Genomic DNA, 16864 nt, shown 5'->3' on the forward strand with positions numbered 1-16864 from the left:
GATCCTTAGCCTTTTCTTCTCCTGAAGATATCCTTCAAGACAGCAGACATTTAGGATCAGAGTTGTCCATCTCCTGGATAGGCTATCTTCCCAGGTTAGCGAACCCCATCTGACCCTCACTTCCTGTTGTACCCACTACTGGTCTCATCTACTCAGTCCACCAGAGCCTGTCTTCACATGCAGGCAATGACTCTAACTCACTGAGAGTTTGAGACCCACTAGCTACCCCCACTTGGTTTAGTGGGGCAGTCGAAGCCACTGTGTGGTTGCTGTTGCATGCTGGAAGCTTCTAGGAGCTGCAGGTGAGTGCTGAGTGCAGGTTAGGAACCAAAGCTGGACAAACTACCCCAGAAGCAGCACAAAGCACCCCCCATCAAGGTACTACCCTTACACCCCATACACCCCTGCAGGACAGGGGTGCCATCTAGAATAAAAGATAGGGGGGAGAGATAAGCCCTGCCCTGCATAATCTATCACAAGGTGTAGTGTGCACATTGCTTGAATGGCAATGTCCATCAACTTTGGGGAAGCCCGACCCCCTCAAATTTTTTTTTTGGGGGGGGGGCAGCAAAATGACCTCAGTCCCTATGAGTTGGCTCCTGTGCCTGCAGGGTCACAGAATCATAAAATGTTTGAGTTGAAAGTGGACTTTGTGGGCATTGAGCCCACTCCCCGGTTGGGAATTCTGAAACTACAAGATTCCTGACAGATAGCCAATCAGCCTCTGCTTAAAAGTTTCCCGTGAAAGAGAGCCCCCTACCCCCTGAGGCAGACTGCCCCACTGTCAAACATCTCTAACCATTAGGGAGTGTCTCCACTTAATCTTTCCTTCTGGGTGCTAAACATCCTCAGACCTTTCAAGTGTTCCTGATAGGAACCGGTGTCTAGACTCCACTCACCTTCCTAGTCGCCATACTCCTGATATGCTAAAATTTGTCAGTGCCCTTCCTGATGCACTTAAGTTTATCATGTCCTTAACATCTGGCAGGGCTGGACACAGGAGCCTGACAGTGCAGGATAAAAGCTAATGACCCGAACAAAGTGTTTCTGTTTATGCAGCCTAAAGATTGCATTAGCTTTCTTAGCACATGCATCACTTTGCTGGCCCGTGTTCAGCTTGCGATCAGCTAAAGACATCTGGAGCCTGTGATTTGTCCTCCTTTTGGCTCCCTCCCCTCCCCCATCCCATTTATGGTTGGAAATTCAACAGCATAAATCATTCCATTTGCAGTATAAGAGTTAATCCTGTTAATTGATAAAGTCAAGAGGGTGGAGGGTCATTATGCTTGCCGAGGTAGCACATGGGCGCTGGAAGGTTGCTGATGAAGTAGTAGTAGTAGTAATAATAATAATAATAATAATAATAATAATTTTTATTTATACCCTGCCCTCTTTGGCCAGAGCCGGGCTCATGGCAGCTAACACCAGTAAAATTACAGTAAAAACATAATAGAGGGGGGAAACCAATTTAAAATGCAGCCTCATTTTAAAAGTAGCCCATAGATCAAAACCATAAGGGGAGGGAAACATAAGGGTCAGTCTGAGTCCAAACCAAAGGCCAGGCAGAACAGCTCTGTCTTGCAGGCCCTGTGGAAAGATGTCAAGTCCCTCAGGGCCCTGGTCTCCTGTGACAGAGCGTCCCACCAAGTCGGGGCCAGTACTGAAAAGGCCCTGGCCCTAGTTGAGACCAATCTAACCACCTTGCAACCTGGGACCTCCAAAATGTTGTCATTTGTGGACCTTAAGGTCCTCCGCGGGGCATACCAGGAGAGGTGGTCCCGTAGGTACGTGGGTCCTAGGCCGCATAATGTGACACCCCCTGGCTGCCCCCCCCAATAGTTCCTCACCCCTCTGCTAAGGCCAAGGCCATGTCCCTCCTTTCAGATGAGCAATCTCAGGCCCTGATTTAGGGCCTACAGCTGGCATACTGTGAGTCTCTTCACTGCCACTCTGCAACAAATGTCCCTTTGTCACCTCCTGACTCAAACCCAGGCTCCCATTCCAGATTTCCCACCAAACGTGTTGCTCTGGTCTTATATAATTTCTTGGCCAAACGCCACCAGTGGCTGTGGGTTGCTTCCAATGGCTTACAGCCTGAATGTAATAGACACCACATGGCAATGTGTTATGATGGCCCTGAGAGACATGGCCTCTGACCCCTGCAAAGCAGAGCCTGTACACAGAGGCGTGGCTGGCTGCTGCCTTCCAGCTGGGGCAGGGTGTGCCTGGGATGGGCTTCCTCTCAATTGTTGCACACTGATGGGAGATAAAAGGCGAGCCCCAGGACTCCTCCAGCCTCTCATTCCTCCAGTAGCTTCCCTGGGAGAGCAGACCAAGGAGAAGGCCGGGTTGGTTCACGTTTGAGCAGAGGACTGCTTAAAAGCAGTCAGGTGAAGCTGTCCGAAGATGGCTTCCCTTTGGAGATTTGCATCTCTCCTCTGGGCTGTCGCTGTGTTTTTGGCTGCGGTGAGTGACAAAGACCTTTGGGGGTCAGCAAAAAGAATGTTGTGGTCCCTGAAAGACTGACAAATCTATGGCAGCACAGGCTTTTATGGGATCCTTTTTGTGCGGCTCTGGGCACAATTTGCTGTGTGTGTTTAAAACAACAGCAAGAGAGAGAGAAAATTTGGGTGGTTGGTGTGGTGTGGTGTGGTGGTTGATCATTTGAGCTGTTGGAAAGATTGCCAAGTTTTGAATCTTGTCTCAGCTCCAGGCTCCGTAGTTTGGAGTGCTCTCTTAGGCTCAGGTACCCCATCTGTAATGTGTGGATGAAAATGTTGACCTTCTTATAGAGTGTTGCCGAAAATTCTGTGTGAGTGTGCAGTAAGTGTTTTGCCCACTAAAAAAACAGGTTACTGTCAGTGCTTTTTTTCCTTAAAAAAAATGTTTAGGTGTAGTCTTTTTCCTACTTATACAGTGGTACCTCGGGTTACATACGCTTCAGGTTACAGACTCCGCTAACCCAGAAATATTACCTCAGGTTAAGAACTTTACTTCAGGATGAGAACAGAAATCGTGCAGCGGCGGCGCAGCGGCAGCAGTGGTACCTCAGGTTAAGAACAGTTTCAGGTTAAGAACAGACAGACCTCCGGAACGAATTAAGTTTTTAACCCGAGGTACCACTGTATTGAAATACTGCCCCTCAATGAGGCCAAACTTAGATTCACAAAATGTTTAGGGGTATGCATACCCCTCCCAAGAAAAAAAGCACTGTGTACTGTTATGATTACCATGAATTTTGGAAAAGTCTGGGGAAAATCTGCTTTAGTAATATTACTTCATTTGATTAAGGCAAAAGAGGTTTTCACATACCAGGAATTAAAACTGGTAGTCAAATATTTTCTTTAGATCAATATTTTCGGCTGAGAAATTGGGTAGAAAATTGATCAAAGGAAGGAAGCAACTTTTGAGAATATATTTCAGCAGGGAAAGGCAGAGATTGATACCTAAGATCTATAATGCATTGGTGTATATCGATGGTTAAGATAGAATAAATACTGCAATAAATGGAAGGCAGAGTTATGGAAATGTATTCCAGATAAGATGTGGGTATCTGTATGAAAACAAAGTAAACATTTATCCTCCAAACTAAGTTTGACTGAATCATTTTCAAATATGGACCAGATGGTATATTAGGATTTTGAGGGTGTATTGCATTAGAAACAGAAAAAAGTATTAATCTATTATTCATTGATGGTAACTAAACATTAAAAGTTCAAGATTGAAGAGAAAGAGCAAGTTCCAAAAGTGATAAACTGGGAGATTGTGTGTTAGAAAAACAAGAAAAGTTTGGGAGACTGAATTATTTTAAAATCTTATGATAACATTAGGTTTTAGGGAATATAAATTGGAACAAAATAATGTTAATTGCATATGTATTTGTAGATAAAAATAATTAAGAGGAAGTTGTTTATAGCTGGGGCTATGATTAACTGTATTTATTGATATGTGTACTAAGATTTGTATATATATGGTTTTTTTAGGTGTATGTAGAGTGATTTAAGTTCTTAAAACTTAAAAAAAAAATTTACACATCCATGGCATCACAACATCATACAAAACAAAATTACACAAAAGTGCTTTAACATAGAATCTTTTGCCCAACGTGGGGCTCCAGCCCATAATAAGAGTCTCATGCTCTACTGACTGAGAACTTTGATCCACTTAGCAACTACCACCAGGGTACCTCAGGTTACATACGCTTCAGGTTACAGACTCCGCTAACCCAGAAATAGTGCTTCAGGTTAAGAACTTTGCTTCAGGATGAGAACAGAAATCGTGCTCCGGCAGCACGGCGGCAGCAGCAGGAGGCCCCATTAGCTAAAGTGGTGCTTCAGGTTAAGAACAGTTTCAGGTTAAGAACAGACCTCTGGAACGAATTAACTACTGTACATTAAATTAACCACTGTACATCTAACCAAAACATTTTCTGGAGAAGTGGCAGTTATATTACACCTCTCTGACCAGCCACTTGATGCAAGACCTCTTTCTTATCTGTCAAGTTGAGCAATGCCCTATTGGAATAGCTGTAATAAATGCCGGATGCTGGACTTGAATTGATTTCCTTTGTTTTGAACAAAGTGGAGTAGATATAAATTCTTACCACATCCTTGTATCTGCATACTTGGCCCCCCTGCTTTCACTCGTCATTACCTTACGTTTTTGCAAATGTTTTTGAGATAGAGCAAGGGTGATTCTTTGGTGATATAATATTCTTGTTAAATGCATTTTTTAAAAAAATAGTAGGAGAGATCTGCCTGATGCTGTGTATGGACCAGGTATCCATAGCACATTTAAAACACATGACTTTCCCTAAAAAAATCCTGGGAACTGTAGCTTGTACTGGGAATTTTGCTCTGTGAGGGATAAACTACAGTTCCCAGAATTCTTTGAGGAAGTCACATGCTTTAAATGTATGGTGTGTATGCAATTTGGGATCTTGACTTTGGTAGTGCTCGGCTTTTGAGCAGAAGCTCAGTCATAGAGAATGCGCTTTTCCTGTAGATCAGGGATGGGGACCTTGTGGCCCTCCGGTGCTTCCTAGACTCAAACTCCCATCACCCCTGACCATGCTGGCTAAGGTCCATGGGATTTGGAGTCCAACAACATCTGTAGAGGCACAGGTTCCCCATCCCTGTGTAGAAGGACTCGGTTTCACTCCCTAGTGTCTCCAGGTAATGGGTGGCAGGAAAGTCATTTCTCCACCCGAGACCCTTTGGAACAGCTGCCAGTCAGAGTTGACGATATTGGCCTGTTGTTGTTGTTTAGTCGTTTAGTCGTTTAGTCGTGTCCGACTCTTCATGACCCCATGGACCAGAGCACGCCAGGCACTCCTGTCTTCCACTGCTTCCCGCAGTTTGGTCAAACTCATGCTGGTAACCTCAAAAACACTATCCAACCATCTCGTCCTCTGTCGCCCCCTTCTCCTTGTACCCTCCATCTTTCCCAACATCAGGGTCTTTTCCAGGGAGTCTTCTCTTCTCATGAGGTGGCCAAAGTACTGGAGCCTCAGCTTCACGATCTGTCCTTCCAGTGAGCACTCAGGGCTGATTTCCTTAAGAATGGATGCGTTTGATCAAATGATCTGATTCGGTATAAGGCAGCTTTGTGTGTTTGAGGAGTTTTATAGTTAAACAGGGATTCAAATCTGAGTGATCCAAAATATTGGTTGGCTTTAGAAGCTGACTGCACAAGTTCATGGAGGATAATAAGTCTATCAGCAGCTAAATGCCCCTGAATACCATTTGCTGGGAGCAGGAAGTTGTTGGGAGCAGGTTCTGCTTCCTAGACGCACCTGCATGGAAACAGATTCTCTTTATCAAAAGGGGAACCTTTTCTGTCTTGCCAGTGGGAAACAACAGAGCCCTGAGGCAATTTAAAGGCTCTTTGCTCTCCTTGTGATCAGTTCACCCGCTTATCTGTGCAGTGCTGTTATCATTCACTGTGTCTCCTGTAGTCTTCCTTAGCTGGGGGTTGGGGGGGGGGGAGAGTTGTACATTTTGCATCGCCCTCTCATAATTGCATTATTCCAACGTTGCGTCAGAAATGCTGACTCACTATTTGGAAGAGGCTATAAAACAAATCAGTCATGGGTGTAGCCCAGGGAGGGGCGGGGTGGGGGGGCAACTGCCCCCACCTAAATCAATAAAAATTAATGAAAATATATAGCAAACTGAGGTTTTGCTCCCTCTGCCAACAAAAACCCTGGCTACGCCCATGAAATCAGTTGTTGATCTTTAAAATCACAACCAGGTGAAGAGTTGAAATTCGGAATCCAGTGGACCACTTTGTAATTCTCAGGTGTTCCTCTTAAAGCTGTTGTTTGCTGTTCCACTAGAGGGAACACAGCTGTGATATTTAATTTGGATATGGGGAACCCATGGCCCCCTAGCACTGTAACTGTTTTTAGTTCATGTTGTGAACTGACTTGGATCCCGCAATGGGAGGAAGGGAGGGTGTTGTGGTTGCAGTTGTTATTGATGATGATGATACAATCTTATTATTATTACTACTGATTTATTAATTGCCTTCTAAACTACCGTCTCAAGGCGATTTACACATAAGATAATTAAACCAGTTAAAAATTTGAAAACAACAAATACATTAAAACAAGACTAATACCCTAACAAGTGGTCACTTGTGGTACAGACCCATTTATCCAGCTGGGGAAGCCCGTCGGAACAAAAATCTCTTCTCCTCACCCCCACCCCACCCCAAGAAAGTCCATAAACGGGGTGCCTGTCATCTTGACAGGAATGCTATTCCACAGAACAGGGGCAGCCCAGCTTAAAGCCCTGGTCCATGTTGCTATGGAGCTGGCTTCTGAGATCTTTGGAATTTGCAGGAGAAACTCTCTCACATCTCTCAGCGATCTTCTGGGTGTATAAGGGAAGAGGCAGTGTCTCAGATAACTTGGTCCTCAGCTGTTTAGGGCCTTCACCTTGAACTGGGTTTGGTAGCAGATTGGCAGCCAGTGCAAACCCTGCAAGCAGGGAAATTAATTAATTAAGCTCCAACTCACCATCTTTGACCATTGACTAGGTTGGGTAGGGATAATGGGAGTTGTAAAGGTAAAGGTAAAGGGACCCCTGACCATTAGGTCCAGTCATGACCGACTCTGGGGTTGCGCGCTCATCTCGCTCTATAGGCCGAGCGAGCTGGTGTTTGTCTGCAGACAGCTTCCGGGTCATGTGGCCAGCATGACTAAGCCGCTTCCGGCAAACCAGAGCACCGCACGGAAACGCCGTTTACCTTCCCGCCGGAGCAGTACCTATTTATCTACTTGCACTTTGACATGCTTTCGAACTGCTAGGTTGGCAGGAACAGGGACCGAGCAACGGGAGCTCACCCCGTCACGGGGATTCGAACCGCCGACCTTCTGATCAGCAAGTCCTAGGCTCTGTGGTTTAACCCACAGCGCCATCCGCGTCCCAATGGGAGTTGTAGTCAGCAACAAATGGAGGGTTACAGGTCCCTCTCCCACCGGTTTATTTGATAGTTTGTCTAGATAAACACACACACACACTTTGGATCAGATAAAATCAAATAAACCTAACTTAGTGACAACAGATGTCTGTGGCGTCACAGACTGATAGCAGCTGGATCAAGGTGGATCAACTCCACCTGAGAAGGTGGAGTTAAATAAGGGTGTGGAAGCCGTCCCTAGTGTTGCTCGACCTGCTTAGAGTAAAAAGGCTCCTTGTTTTTGACAGTGCCCAGCAGAGCGGATCAAGAGCGGCTCTTTCCATGGGCGATGGCTGGGTTGAATTAGGTTTTAAGTAACCAGAGCAACACAATAAAAACACCACCCTGAGTCACTCCTACTGTATGCAAAGCAGCTGCCGCACCTCAGTGTGGCTTACAGTGCTGGGTGCTGACTTAAAGTTAGGGTGCTCTTTGCCCAAAGGCACCTTATAATATCCCAGGAGGCTTTTGCATAGTGTACACTGGGAAAAGGCCACAGCTTAGCGATTGAAAAGATGCTTTGCAGGCCAAAGGGCCCAGGTTCAAATCCTGACACCTGTGCATTATTATTATTTCATTACAGTCATAAAGGTAAAGGTAAAGGGACCCCTGACCATTAGGTCCATTTGTGGCCGACTCTGGGGTTGCGGCGCTCATCTCGCTTTATTGGCCAAGGGAGCCGGCGTACAGCTTCCGGGTCATGTGGCCAGCATGACTAAGCCGCTTCTGGCGAACCAGAGCAGCGCACAGAAACACCGTTTACCTTCCCGCCGGAGTGGTACCTATTTATCTACAGTGGTACCTCGCAAGACGAATGCCTCGCAAGACAAAAAACTCGGTAGACGAAAGGGTTTTTTGGTTTTTGAGCTGCTTCGCAAGACGATTTTCCCTATGGGCTTGCTTCGCAAGACGGAAACGTCTTGCAAGTTTGTTTCCTTTTTCTTAACACCGTTAATACAGTTGCGACTTGACTTCGAGGAGCAACTCATAGAACGCGGTGTGGTAGCCTTTTTTGAGGTTTTTAAAGACTTTGGTGATTTTTGAAGCTTTTCCAAAATTTTCCCGACACCGTGCTTCGCAAGACGAAAAAAATCGCAAGACGACAAAACTCGCGGAATGAATTAATTTCGTCTTGCGAGGCACCACTGTACTTGCACTTTGACGTGTTTTTGAACTGCTAGGTTGGCAGGAGCAGGGACTGAGCAACAGGAGCTCACCCCGTCGCGGGGATTCGAACCGTCGACCTTCTGATCGGCAAGTCCTAGGCTTTGTGGTTTAACCCACAGCGCCAACCTTGGGTTAAATATGCTTCAGGTTGAGCATTTTCAGGTTACGCTCTGTGGCGACCCAGAAGTAACAGAGCGCGTTACTTCCGGGTTTTGCCGCTCATGCATGCGCAGATGCTCAAAATGACGTCACACACATGCGCGAAAACGGCGAAATGCGACACACGCAGACGCAAAGTCGCGTGCTATGTTGTACTCAGGATGCGAACGGGGCTCCGGTCCGGAATGGATCCCGTTCGCATCCAAGGGTACCACTGTATATTTATTTATTTATTTCCCCACAAAAGCGTCCCAAAGCAACATGCAGTATAAAAACAACATGCAAACCAAATATAAGAGTGAGAATAAAACAAGAGCCCATAACTGTTCCATCTGATTTTGACTCCAGGAGGGACCACTTTTGCATCTGACCTCACCTGTCACTGGCATGTGAGAACTGGAAGGGCATCTGACCCTTGGCCTGGAAAAAGGCTCCCCTCCTCTGTTTAAATAGAAATATAGTAAATAAATTAAAGAACAGGAAAGAGCAGAATGAACATCAGAGAGGGTGGGTGAAAGGAAAGGAATTGCAGGTGGGGAGATCTGTTGCTTTCAGGTCTTCCCAGAGGCACCTGGTTGGCCACAGGATGCTGGACTATTTGAGCCCTTGGCCTGATCCAGCAGGGCTCTTCTTATGTTAAGGAGGAGGGAGGGAGGAAAACAGAAAATCAGAAATCGCTTGCAAGGGACAAGGCAGTAAGAGAAAGCTCTACTATATAACTAATCCAAGTTTATGAAGACTGAAAGACTGGAAAGGAGGACTGGATCTCGGGGGGATACCTGGCCAACCCTGTTCCAGAGGCAGGGCAGGGATATGACGCAGCTGAACAAAGCCTTCTTTGTGCTGCCCAGACTGAACTGAGTCATTTCTTTCGTTTTTATTTTCGCAAATTCGTTCCTTCCCTCTTAGCCCATCAGCATGGTGGAACACGCAGAGTTCTTGAAAGCCGGGAAGGAGCCTGGTCTTCAAATCTGGAGAATTGAGAAGTTTGACCTGGTCCCAGTGCCCAGAAATCTTTATGGGGATTTCTTCACCGGAGATGCCTACGTCATCCTCAACACCATCCGCCAGCGCAATGGGAATCTGCAATACGACCTTCATTTCTGGCTAGGTAAGGTTGGGGTTTTGTGCAGGGATCCCGCAGGTGGCTCAGGGTGAAGACTTGTTGAGAAATCAATACAGGAAGCCTTTCACTTCCTATCCCTACCATTGCTAGGTAAAGGTAAAGGGACCCCTGACCATTAGGTCCAGTCGCGGACGACTCTGGGGTTGCAGCGCTCATCTCGCTTTACTGGCCGAGGGAGCCGGCGTACAGCTTCCGGGTCATGTGGCCAGCATGACTAAGCCGCTTCTGGCGAACCAGAGCAGCGCACGGAAACGCCGTTTACCTTCCTGCCAGAGTGGTACCTATTTATCTACTTGCACTTTGACGTGCTTTCAAACTGCTAGGTTGGCAGGAGCTGGGACTGAGCAATGGGAGCTCACCCCGTCACAGGGATTCGAAGCGCCGACCTTCTGATCGGCAAGTCCTAGGCTCTGTGGTTTAACCAACAGCGCCACCTGCGTCCCTTCTACCATTGCCACCATTCCGTGATTTTAAACCTATCTCTGGTTGATTTCTGCATTTTTAAAAACTTGTTTTATTGTATAATTGTAAATTTGCTGCCATGAAATTGAAATTGCTTTGGGGGAAGGGATGTAGTTCAGTGGTAGAGAATCTGCTTTACATGCAGAAGTCCCCAGCTTCAATCTGTGGCATCTCTAGGCAGGGCTGAGAACATCCTCTGCCGAGATCCTGGAAAGCCACTATTGATCAGTGAGCTAGCTGAGGCAACTGTTTGACTCAGAATAAGGCAACTTCCTATGTTTCTAATATAGATGAATAAATTATAGATGATGACGATGATGATGATGATTCCCCTCATTGAAATAATATGGCTATCAGTGAGTGCTAGCCATAATGGCTATGCTCTGCCTCCACTGCTTCTGAATACCAGTTGCTGGACACCAGTTGGTGGAAACCACATGAGGGGAGGTTGCTCGTGTGCTCAGGTCCTCCGTGAGGGGCTACCACAGGCGTCTGGGTGGCCACTGAATAGTTGGGCCACAGGCCATATACAGTAGTACCTCTGGTTACGAACTTACTTCGTTCCGGAGGTCTGCTCTTAACCTGAAACCGCTCTTAACCTGAGGTACCACTTTAGCTAATGGGGCCTCCCACTCCCACCGCGCCGCTGCCGCACAATTTCTGTTCTCATCCTGAGGTAAAGTTCTTAACCTGAGGTACTCTAGGTTAGCAGAATCTGTAACCCAAGGTATTTGTAACTCAAGGTGTTTGTAACCCGAGGTACTGCTGTATCCAATGGGCTCTTCTTATATTCTTCCTTTTCAAAAGTGCTGCGTAGTTCACGGTTGTTTGTTTACTGACAATAAACCAAAGCAGTGATTGATATATTCAAGGTTAAGGCTTAACCTAGGAGTAACCCCTATTGAACTCGCTGGAGTTTATTTCTCAACAGGCATGCTTCTCTCTCCTTTTCTGATTCCTAGGGGACCAATGCAGCCAGGACGAGAGTGGATCCGCTGCCATTTTCACAGTGCAGCTGGACGATTACCTTGGTGGGAAGGCAATTCAGCACCGGGAGGTACAAGGGCATGAATCGTCCACTTTCACAGGGTACTTCAAAACAGGCATCAAATACAAGGTAGGTGTATACAAGTTCAGCTCCTTGCTCGATAGTACATCTGTACCTCATTAGCAAAAGCATTTCTGGACTGCCTGCCATCCAGGAATATATATATTCAAACCAGGTGATTTTTTGATGAGCCCATCCTTGGAATCATAGAGCTTCCATTACTCCTTAATATTTCCCTAAATTATGGAATTGTTGGAGCTTCAGACCTGCCTGTGTTAAGTTTCCCAAAGTACAGGAGAGCTTTGGGCGCTATTCTACTAGTAAGGATTTCTGTTTGCTCAACAGTTGGATCTGTTTTGTATAAATAGTTGCATATTTTAGGGGTTTTATCCTTGTTTTGACTATTGGTTTTTGTCTGTCAGTTTCATGGGGTGTGGGAAGAGCAAGCAAACGTAACAAAAAATCTCAAGTTTTGTGCCATCTCCACTTGATCAGGCTTTTTTAGATGGCTAAATTGTACAGTGGTACCTCAGGTTAAGAACTTAATTCGTTCTGGAGGTCTGTTCTTAACCTGAAACTGTTCTTAACCTGAAGCACCACTTTAGCTAATGGGGCCTCCCGCTGCCGCCACGCCGCCGGAGCACAATTTCTGTTCTCATCCTGAAGCAAAGTTCTTAACCTGAAGCACTATTTCTGGGTTAGCGGAGTCTGTAACCTGAAGCGTATGTAACCTGAAGCGTATGTAACCCGAGGTACCACTGTAGTTGAATTGCACGAACAACAACCTAGGGCATAGGTAGACAAACCAAGGCTCGGGGGCTGGATCCGGCCCAATCGCCTTATAAATCCAGCCCACAGATGGTCTAGGAATCAGCATGTTTTTATATGAGTAGGATGTGTCCTTTTATTTAAAATGCATCTCCGGATTATTTGAGGGGCCTGCCTGGTGTTTTTACATGAGTAGAATGTGTGCTTTTATTTAAAATGCATCTCTGGGTTCTTTGTGGGGCATAGGAATGCGTTCATTTCCCCCCAAAAAATATAGTCCGCGCCCCCCCCCCCAAGGTCTGAGGGACAGTGGACTGGCCCCTGCTGAAAAAGCTGGCTGACCCCTGTGCTAGCGTGTGTGTGTGAACTAACACACCACCCTTCTCAGCTATCTGCATTTGACAATTTGCTATCCTCCTCCTCTCACCTTGCAAAACTCTTGCTAAGACAATCTCACAGAAAGGTCACAGCTCATCCTCTTCATTTACATTTCCCTGTAAACAGGGAATATTTAAAATACTCAAGCCTGACCCCAAGAATCCACCAGACAAGGACAAGGATGATGTGTGTTTATACAGCTGTTGTGTAAGGGCATGCAGTGCAGACTTTTAAAGCCACAGTGTCCATTTCTCCCAGAATAAATGCAGCAATTATAGAAGGAAATGATAAATAGATAAAGAGGTGCATTTGAGGTTCCTCCAGACTGACAGTATTTTGTAGGAGGGAATCAAGTGCATATCAAGGAAATTTAGGTTTAAGGAATTAAAGTGCACTGGTGCCCTGGAGCTATAAGCCCACTATGAAAAAGAAAATTATTTATTTATTTATTATTTTTGCAATTAGGAATGGGCTCCTCCAGAGGACCTGTTTCTTGAGCATTCTTCTTGATTTGCTTGCACAAAGCTTATTAAATTATACCTGGTTTATATCTGAATTCTACATGGCAAAGAACATCCATCCTGATTTGCTTGTGGGTGCTTAACTTTCCCATGAAGCATGCATTAATCCAACACTTCCCCCTGTGCATGTTAGCATTTCCTCATCATTTCCCGTGCTTTAAAAATTGAAATTCCTTGTTGGATTTTTTTGTGCTGGGCAGTGTTTCTCATACTTGGGTCTTTAGCTGTTTGTTGTCGGACTACAGCTCCCATCATTCCTAGCTAGCCGGGAGTTGGTAGTTCAACAACAGCTGGAGAATCATGCTTGAAAAACACTGTGCTGGGGTGACAGAACACTTTGATTTACTTTAATTGGGCAAACCTGAAGTTCTAGCATGCAGCTGAATTTCTCCTTCAAAATAGGGACAGTCTAAAGGCAGTCAAAGAGACAAGGAAATGCACTGAAAGGTGTGGAATGAATGTTTAAATGAGGAGACGTATAACCACCATGCAAGCAAATAAGGATGAGTTCTCATTGACATATAATTCCTGCAAAGAACTTAGAACAAGCACTTAATAAAGACGAGATATAATCAGACCTCTTCATTTCAGGATAAATTCTCAATAAATAGGTTGTCCTCAGCAACTCTTACTCAGCTGCTAGGGACAGCTTTCTCATTGTGATGATAATCTGTCTGAGACTCAGGTAGACCCAAGCAAGGTCTTCAGCTTGGTGGATGGCCAGTCAAATTGTTTCTTTGTTCTTCTAGGCTGGTGGTGTGGCTTCCGGCTTCCGCCACGTGGTTCCCAATGAAGTGACTGTCCAGAGACTCCTTCAGGTCAAAGGAAGGCGAACTGTACGTGCTACAGAGGTGCCCGTCACCTGGGACAGCTTCAACACCGGTGATTGCTTCATCTTAGATCTGGGCCAGGTGAGTTCTGTTTCGTTAAACAAACAAACAAAACTTATTATTTTTCCTTAGGTAGGAATATCTAAATCTGTCAATTTCAGTTTCTCTCAGTTTCTTACATTTTTGCTAGTCTTAATTTCAGTTTTCCACAAATCAACATCAGTTTGTATTTAAAAAAAGTCTCTTGAACATTTTAATTAGCATTTTATTGAAAAATTCTAATATACACATTTTTTCAAAGCCGTTTTCCCATACATAATGCATTCTTGTTTCTTACTTTCACATTTTTATACACACTTTTTAAAACGCATTTTTATACACACTTTACCTCAGAATATGCATTTTTTTTGTACGTTACATGTCTGGAAAACTGCACTACAAAATTCAGAGACGAGTGAATTTTGAAGGATAGTTGTATTCCGGTTCACACATTTTTTCAGAAAGTAAAAATTAAGTAGATTCACCTTTAAATGTGAACTGGATCTAGTTTTTCCACCATCCCAATGCATCTCTGAACCAGAACATGACACTGTTTTGAGTTTCCCTGGTTCTGTTCTGGTCCCTTTTGTTATGGGGCATGAAAAGACTTGGAGGAAATAATAACATGTGGTCAGTCCATCCATGCTTGATACAAATGTGTCCTGCCAAGCAAGCACATTTTCCTAGCTGATTGTACAAACTGCTCAGCTCCAGCCTGAAGCTAGCTTTGCCTGTGACACATTCCCAGTTTGAGGGCAGGCACAGGCTTAAATTGGACACAACTGGTCTGGCCCCCTCAAATAAATTATTTTGTTATTTTGTTATATTGCTGATTTTGTGGAAGCTACTTTGAACTGTGGAGAAGTAGCATATAGGTGTTGTCAATAATCCAATCATTACCTTATTTAGGCTGTGACCTGGTTCGCGCATAACACTAAACTATGGTTTATAAAAACTATGGTTTATATAGAGTTATGTGTGAACGGTGGTTTGTTAGCTATGATTGCTCATTCATAAACCTCCGTTTATAAACCTTAAAAAGGTAAAGGTAGCCCTGACCATTAGGTCCAGTCGTGGACGACTGGGGTTGCGGTGCTCATCTCGCTTTATAGGCCACGGCGTTTGTCCGCAGACAGCTTCCAGCTCATTTGGCCAGCATGACTAAGCCGCTTCTGGCGAACCAGAGCAGCGCACGGAAACGCCGTTTACCTCCCCGCCGGAGCGGTACCTATTTATCTACTTGCACTTTGACGTGCTTTCAAACTGCTAGGTTGGCAGGAGCAGGGACCAAGCAACGGGAGCTCACCCCGTCGCGGGGATTCAAACTGCCGGCCTTTTGATCGGCAAGCCCTAGGCTCTGTGGTTAACATTAATCATAGCTTAGTATTGTTTCATGTTCTCATTGGTGTTTTCAACCGTTATGTGGCATGGTTTAAGTGATCAGCTGCCAGGTGCCTCAGCTTTAACTGCAGTTGGTTAAACCATGGTTCACATTAACCACGATCTAATGGTATGTGAGTACAAGGTCATTTCTTTGAATCATAAGAAATCTGACTCCCGCTTCCCGCCATACATTCATAGTATTTGCCTCTTTAACCTCCTTCTTTCTGTGCCCTGCAGAATATTCATCAGTGGTGTGGCTCACAAAGTAACAGGTTTGAAAAGCTGAAGGCCACCCAAGTCGCCAAGGGGATCCGGGATAACGAGAGAAGTGGACGCGCAAGGGTCTATGTCATAGATGATGGTGCTGAGCGGGAAGAGATGCTTCAGGTCCTGGTCTATTTACTTTCTCACAAATCCATACGTGCTACTCAGCTGCAATCCTATATGCAGTTACTTGGGAGTAAACCTAATTGAACACAGGGAAACTTACTTCTGAGTAACTATGTGGGCTCAACTTACATGTTTTCCAGCGAATCCATGACTAGATTTTGCAGGGAACTTAAATGCAGTTGCCATTTCTGCCTATTTGCTTGCATCAGCAGAGGGATGGGGCATTCTGTTAATTTCCCAATCTCCTGTGTGGAAGTCCAGTTGAGGGTCCTACAGATTAAAATCCAGCCTCTTCCGAATTTCAGTGCTCTTCACCAAATGTGGTGGGTGAGAGAAAATGGGGCAGTGTTGCTACATGCACACAGGTACCATTTCAGCATGTTTTTGTTAATCGAAACATGAAAGGTTCAGAGCCCAGTTGATGGTGAGTGTGTAAGAGCTGCTGCCTCCCACCAACCCCTTGCACATTCAATAAAACTGCACTGGGATACCGAAGGCGACAGGTTTGAATTCTGAATTATTATTATTATTATTATTATTATTATTATTATTATTATTATTATTATTTTATTTATTTATTTATACCCCGCCCATCTGGCTGGGTTTCCCCAGCCACTCTGGGTGGCTTCCAACAAAATATTAAAATACAATAGTCTGTCAAACATTAAAAGCTTCCCTAAACAGGGCTGCCTTCAGATGTCTTCTAAAAGTCTGGTAGTTGTTTATCTCTTTGACATCTGATGGGAGGGTGTTCCACAGGGCGGGCGCCACTACCGAGAAGGCCCTCTGCCTGGTTCCCTGTAGCTTTGCTTCTCGCAATGAGGGAACTGCCAGAAGGCCCTCGGCGCTGGACCTCAGTGTCCGGGCAGAACAATGGGGGTGGAGACGCTTCTTCAGGTATACTGGGCCGAGGCCGTTTAGGGCTTTAAAGATCAGCACCAACACTTTGAATTTTGCTCGGAAATGTACTGGGAGCCAGTGTAGGTCTTTCAAGACCGGTGTTATGTGGTCTTGGCGGCTGCTCCCAGTCACCAGTCTAGCTGCTGCATTCTGGATTAGTTGTAGTTTCCGGGTCACCAGAGAGGAAGAAGGTAAACAATCCTGCTTCTGGGCCTCCCATGGGCATCTG

General features: G+C 45.3%; 1 protein-coding gene across 2 annotated transcripts in view; it reads left to right on the top strand.

The window, feature by feature from the left end:
- The window catches only part of GSN (gelsolin), a 61713-nt gene that overhangs the window by 29011 nt on the left and 15838 nt on the right, over window positions 1-16864 (top strand). Inside the window, exons 1-5 of one of the 2 annotated variants that reach the window (XM_028714927.2) lie at window positions 2366-2466; window positions 9700-9901; window positions 11341-11495; window positions 13843-14004; window positions 15583-15732. In XM_028714927.2, the coding sequence (XP_028570760.1) occupies window positions 2407-2466; window positions 9700-9901; window positions 11341-11495; window positions 13843-14004; window positions 15583-15732 (729 nt within the window). In that variant the 5' untranslated portion in view covers window positions 2366-2406. Of the gene's footprint in view, window positions 1-2365; window positions 2467-9699; window positions 9902-11340; window positions 11496-13842; window positions 14005-15582; window positions 15733-16864 lie in introns of those variants that run through there. The other variant, XM_028714928.2, reaches the window with a different exon arrangement.

Source organism: Podarcis muralis, chromosome Z, assembly GCF_964188315.1.
Source record: "Podarcis muralis chromosome Z, rPodMur119.hap1.1, whole genome shotgun sequence".
NCBI classification, from domain to species: domain Eukaryota; kingdom Metazoa; phylum Chordata; class Lepidosauria; order Squamata; family Lacertidae; genus Podarcis; species Podarcis muralis.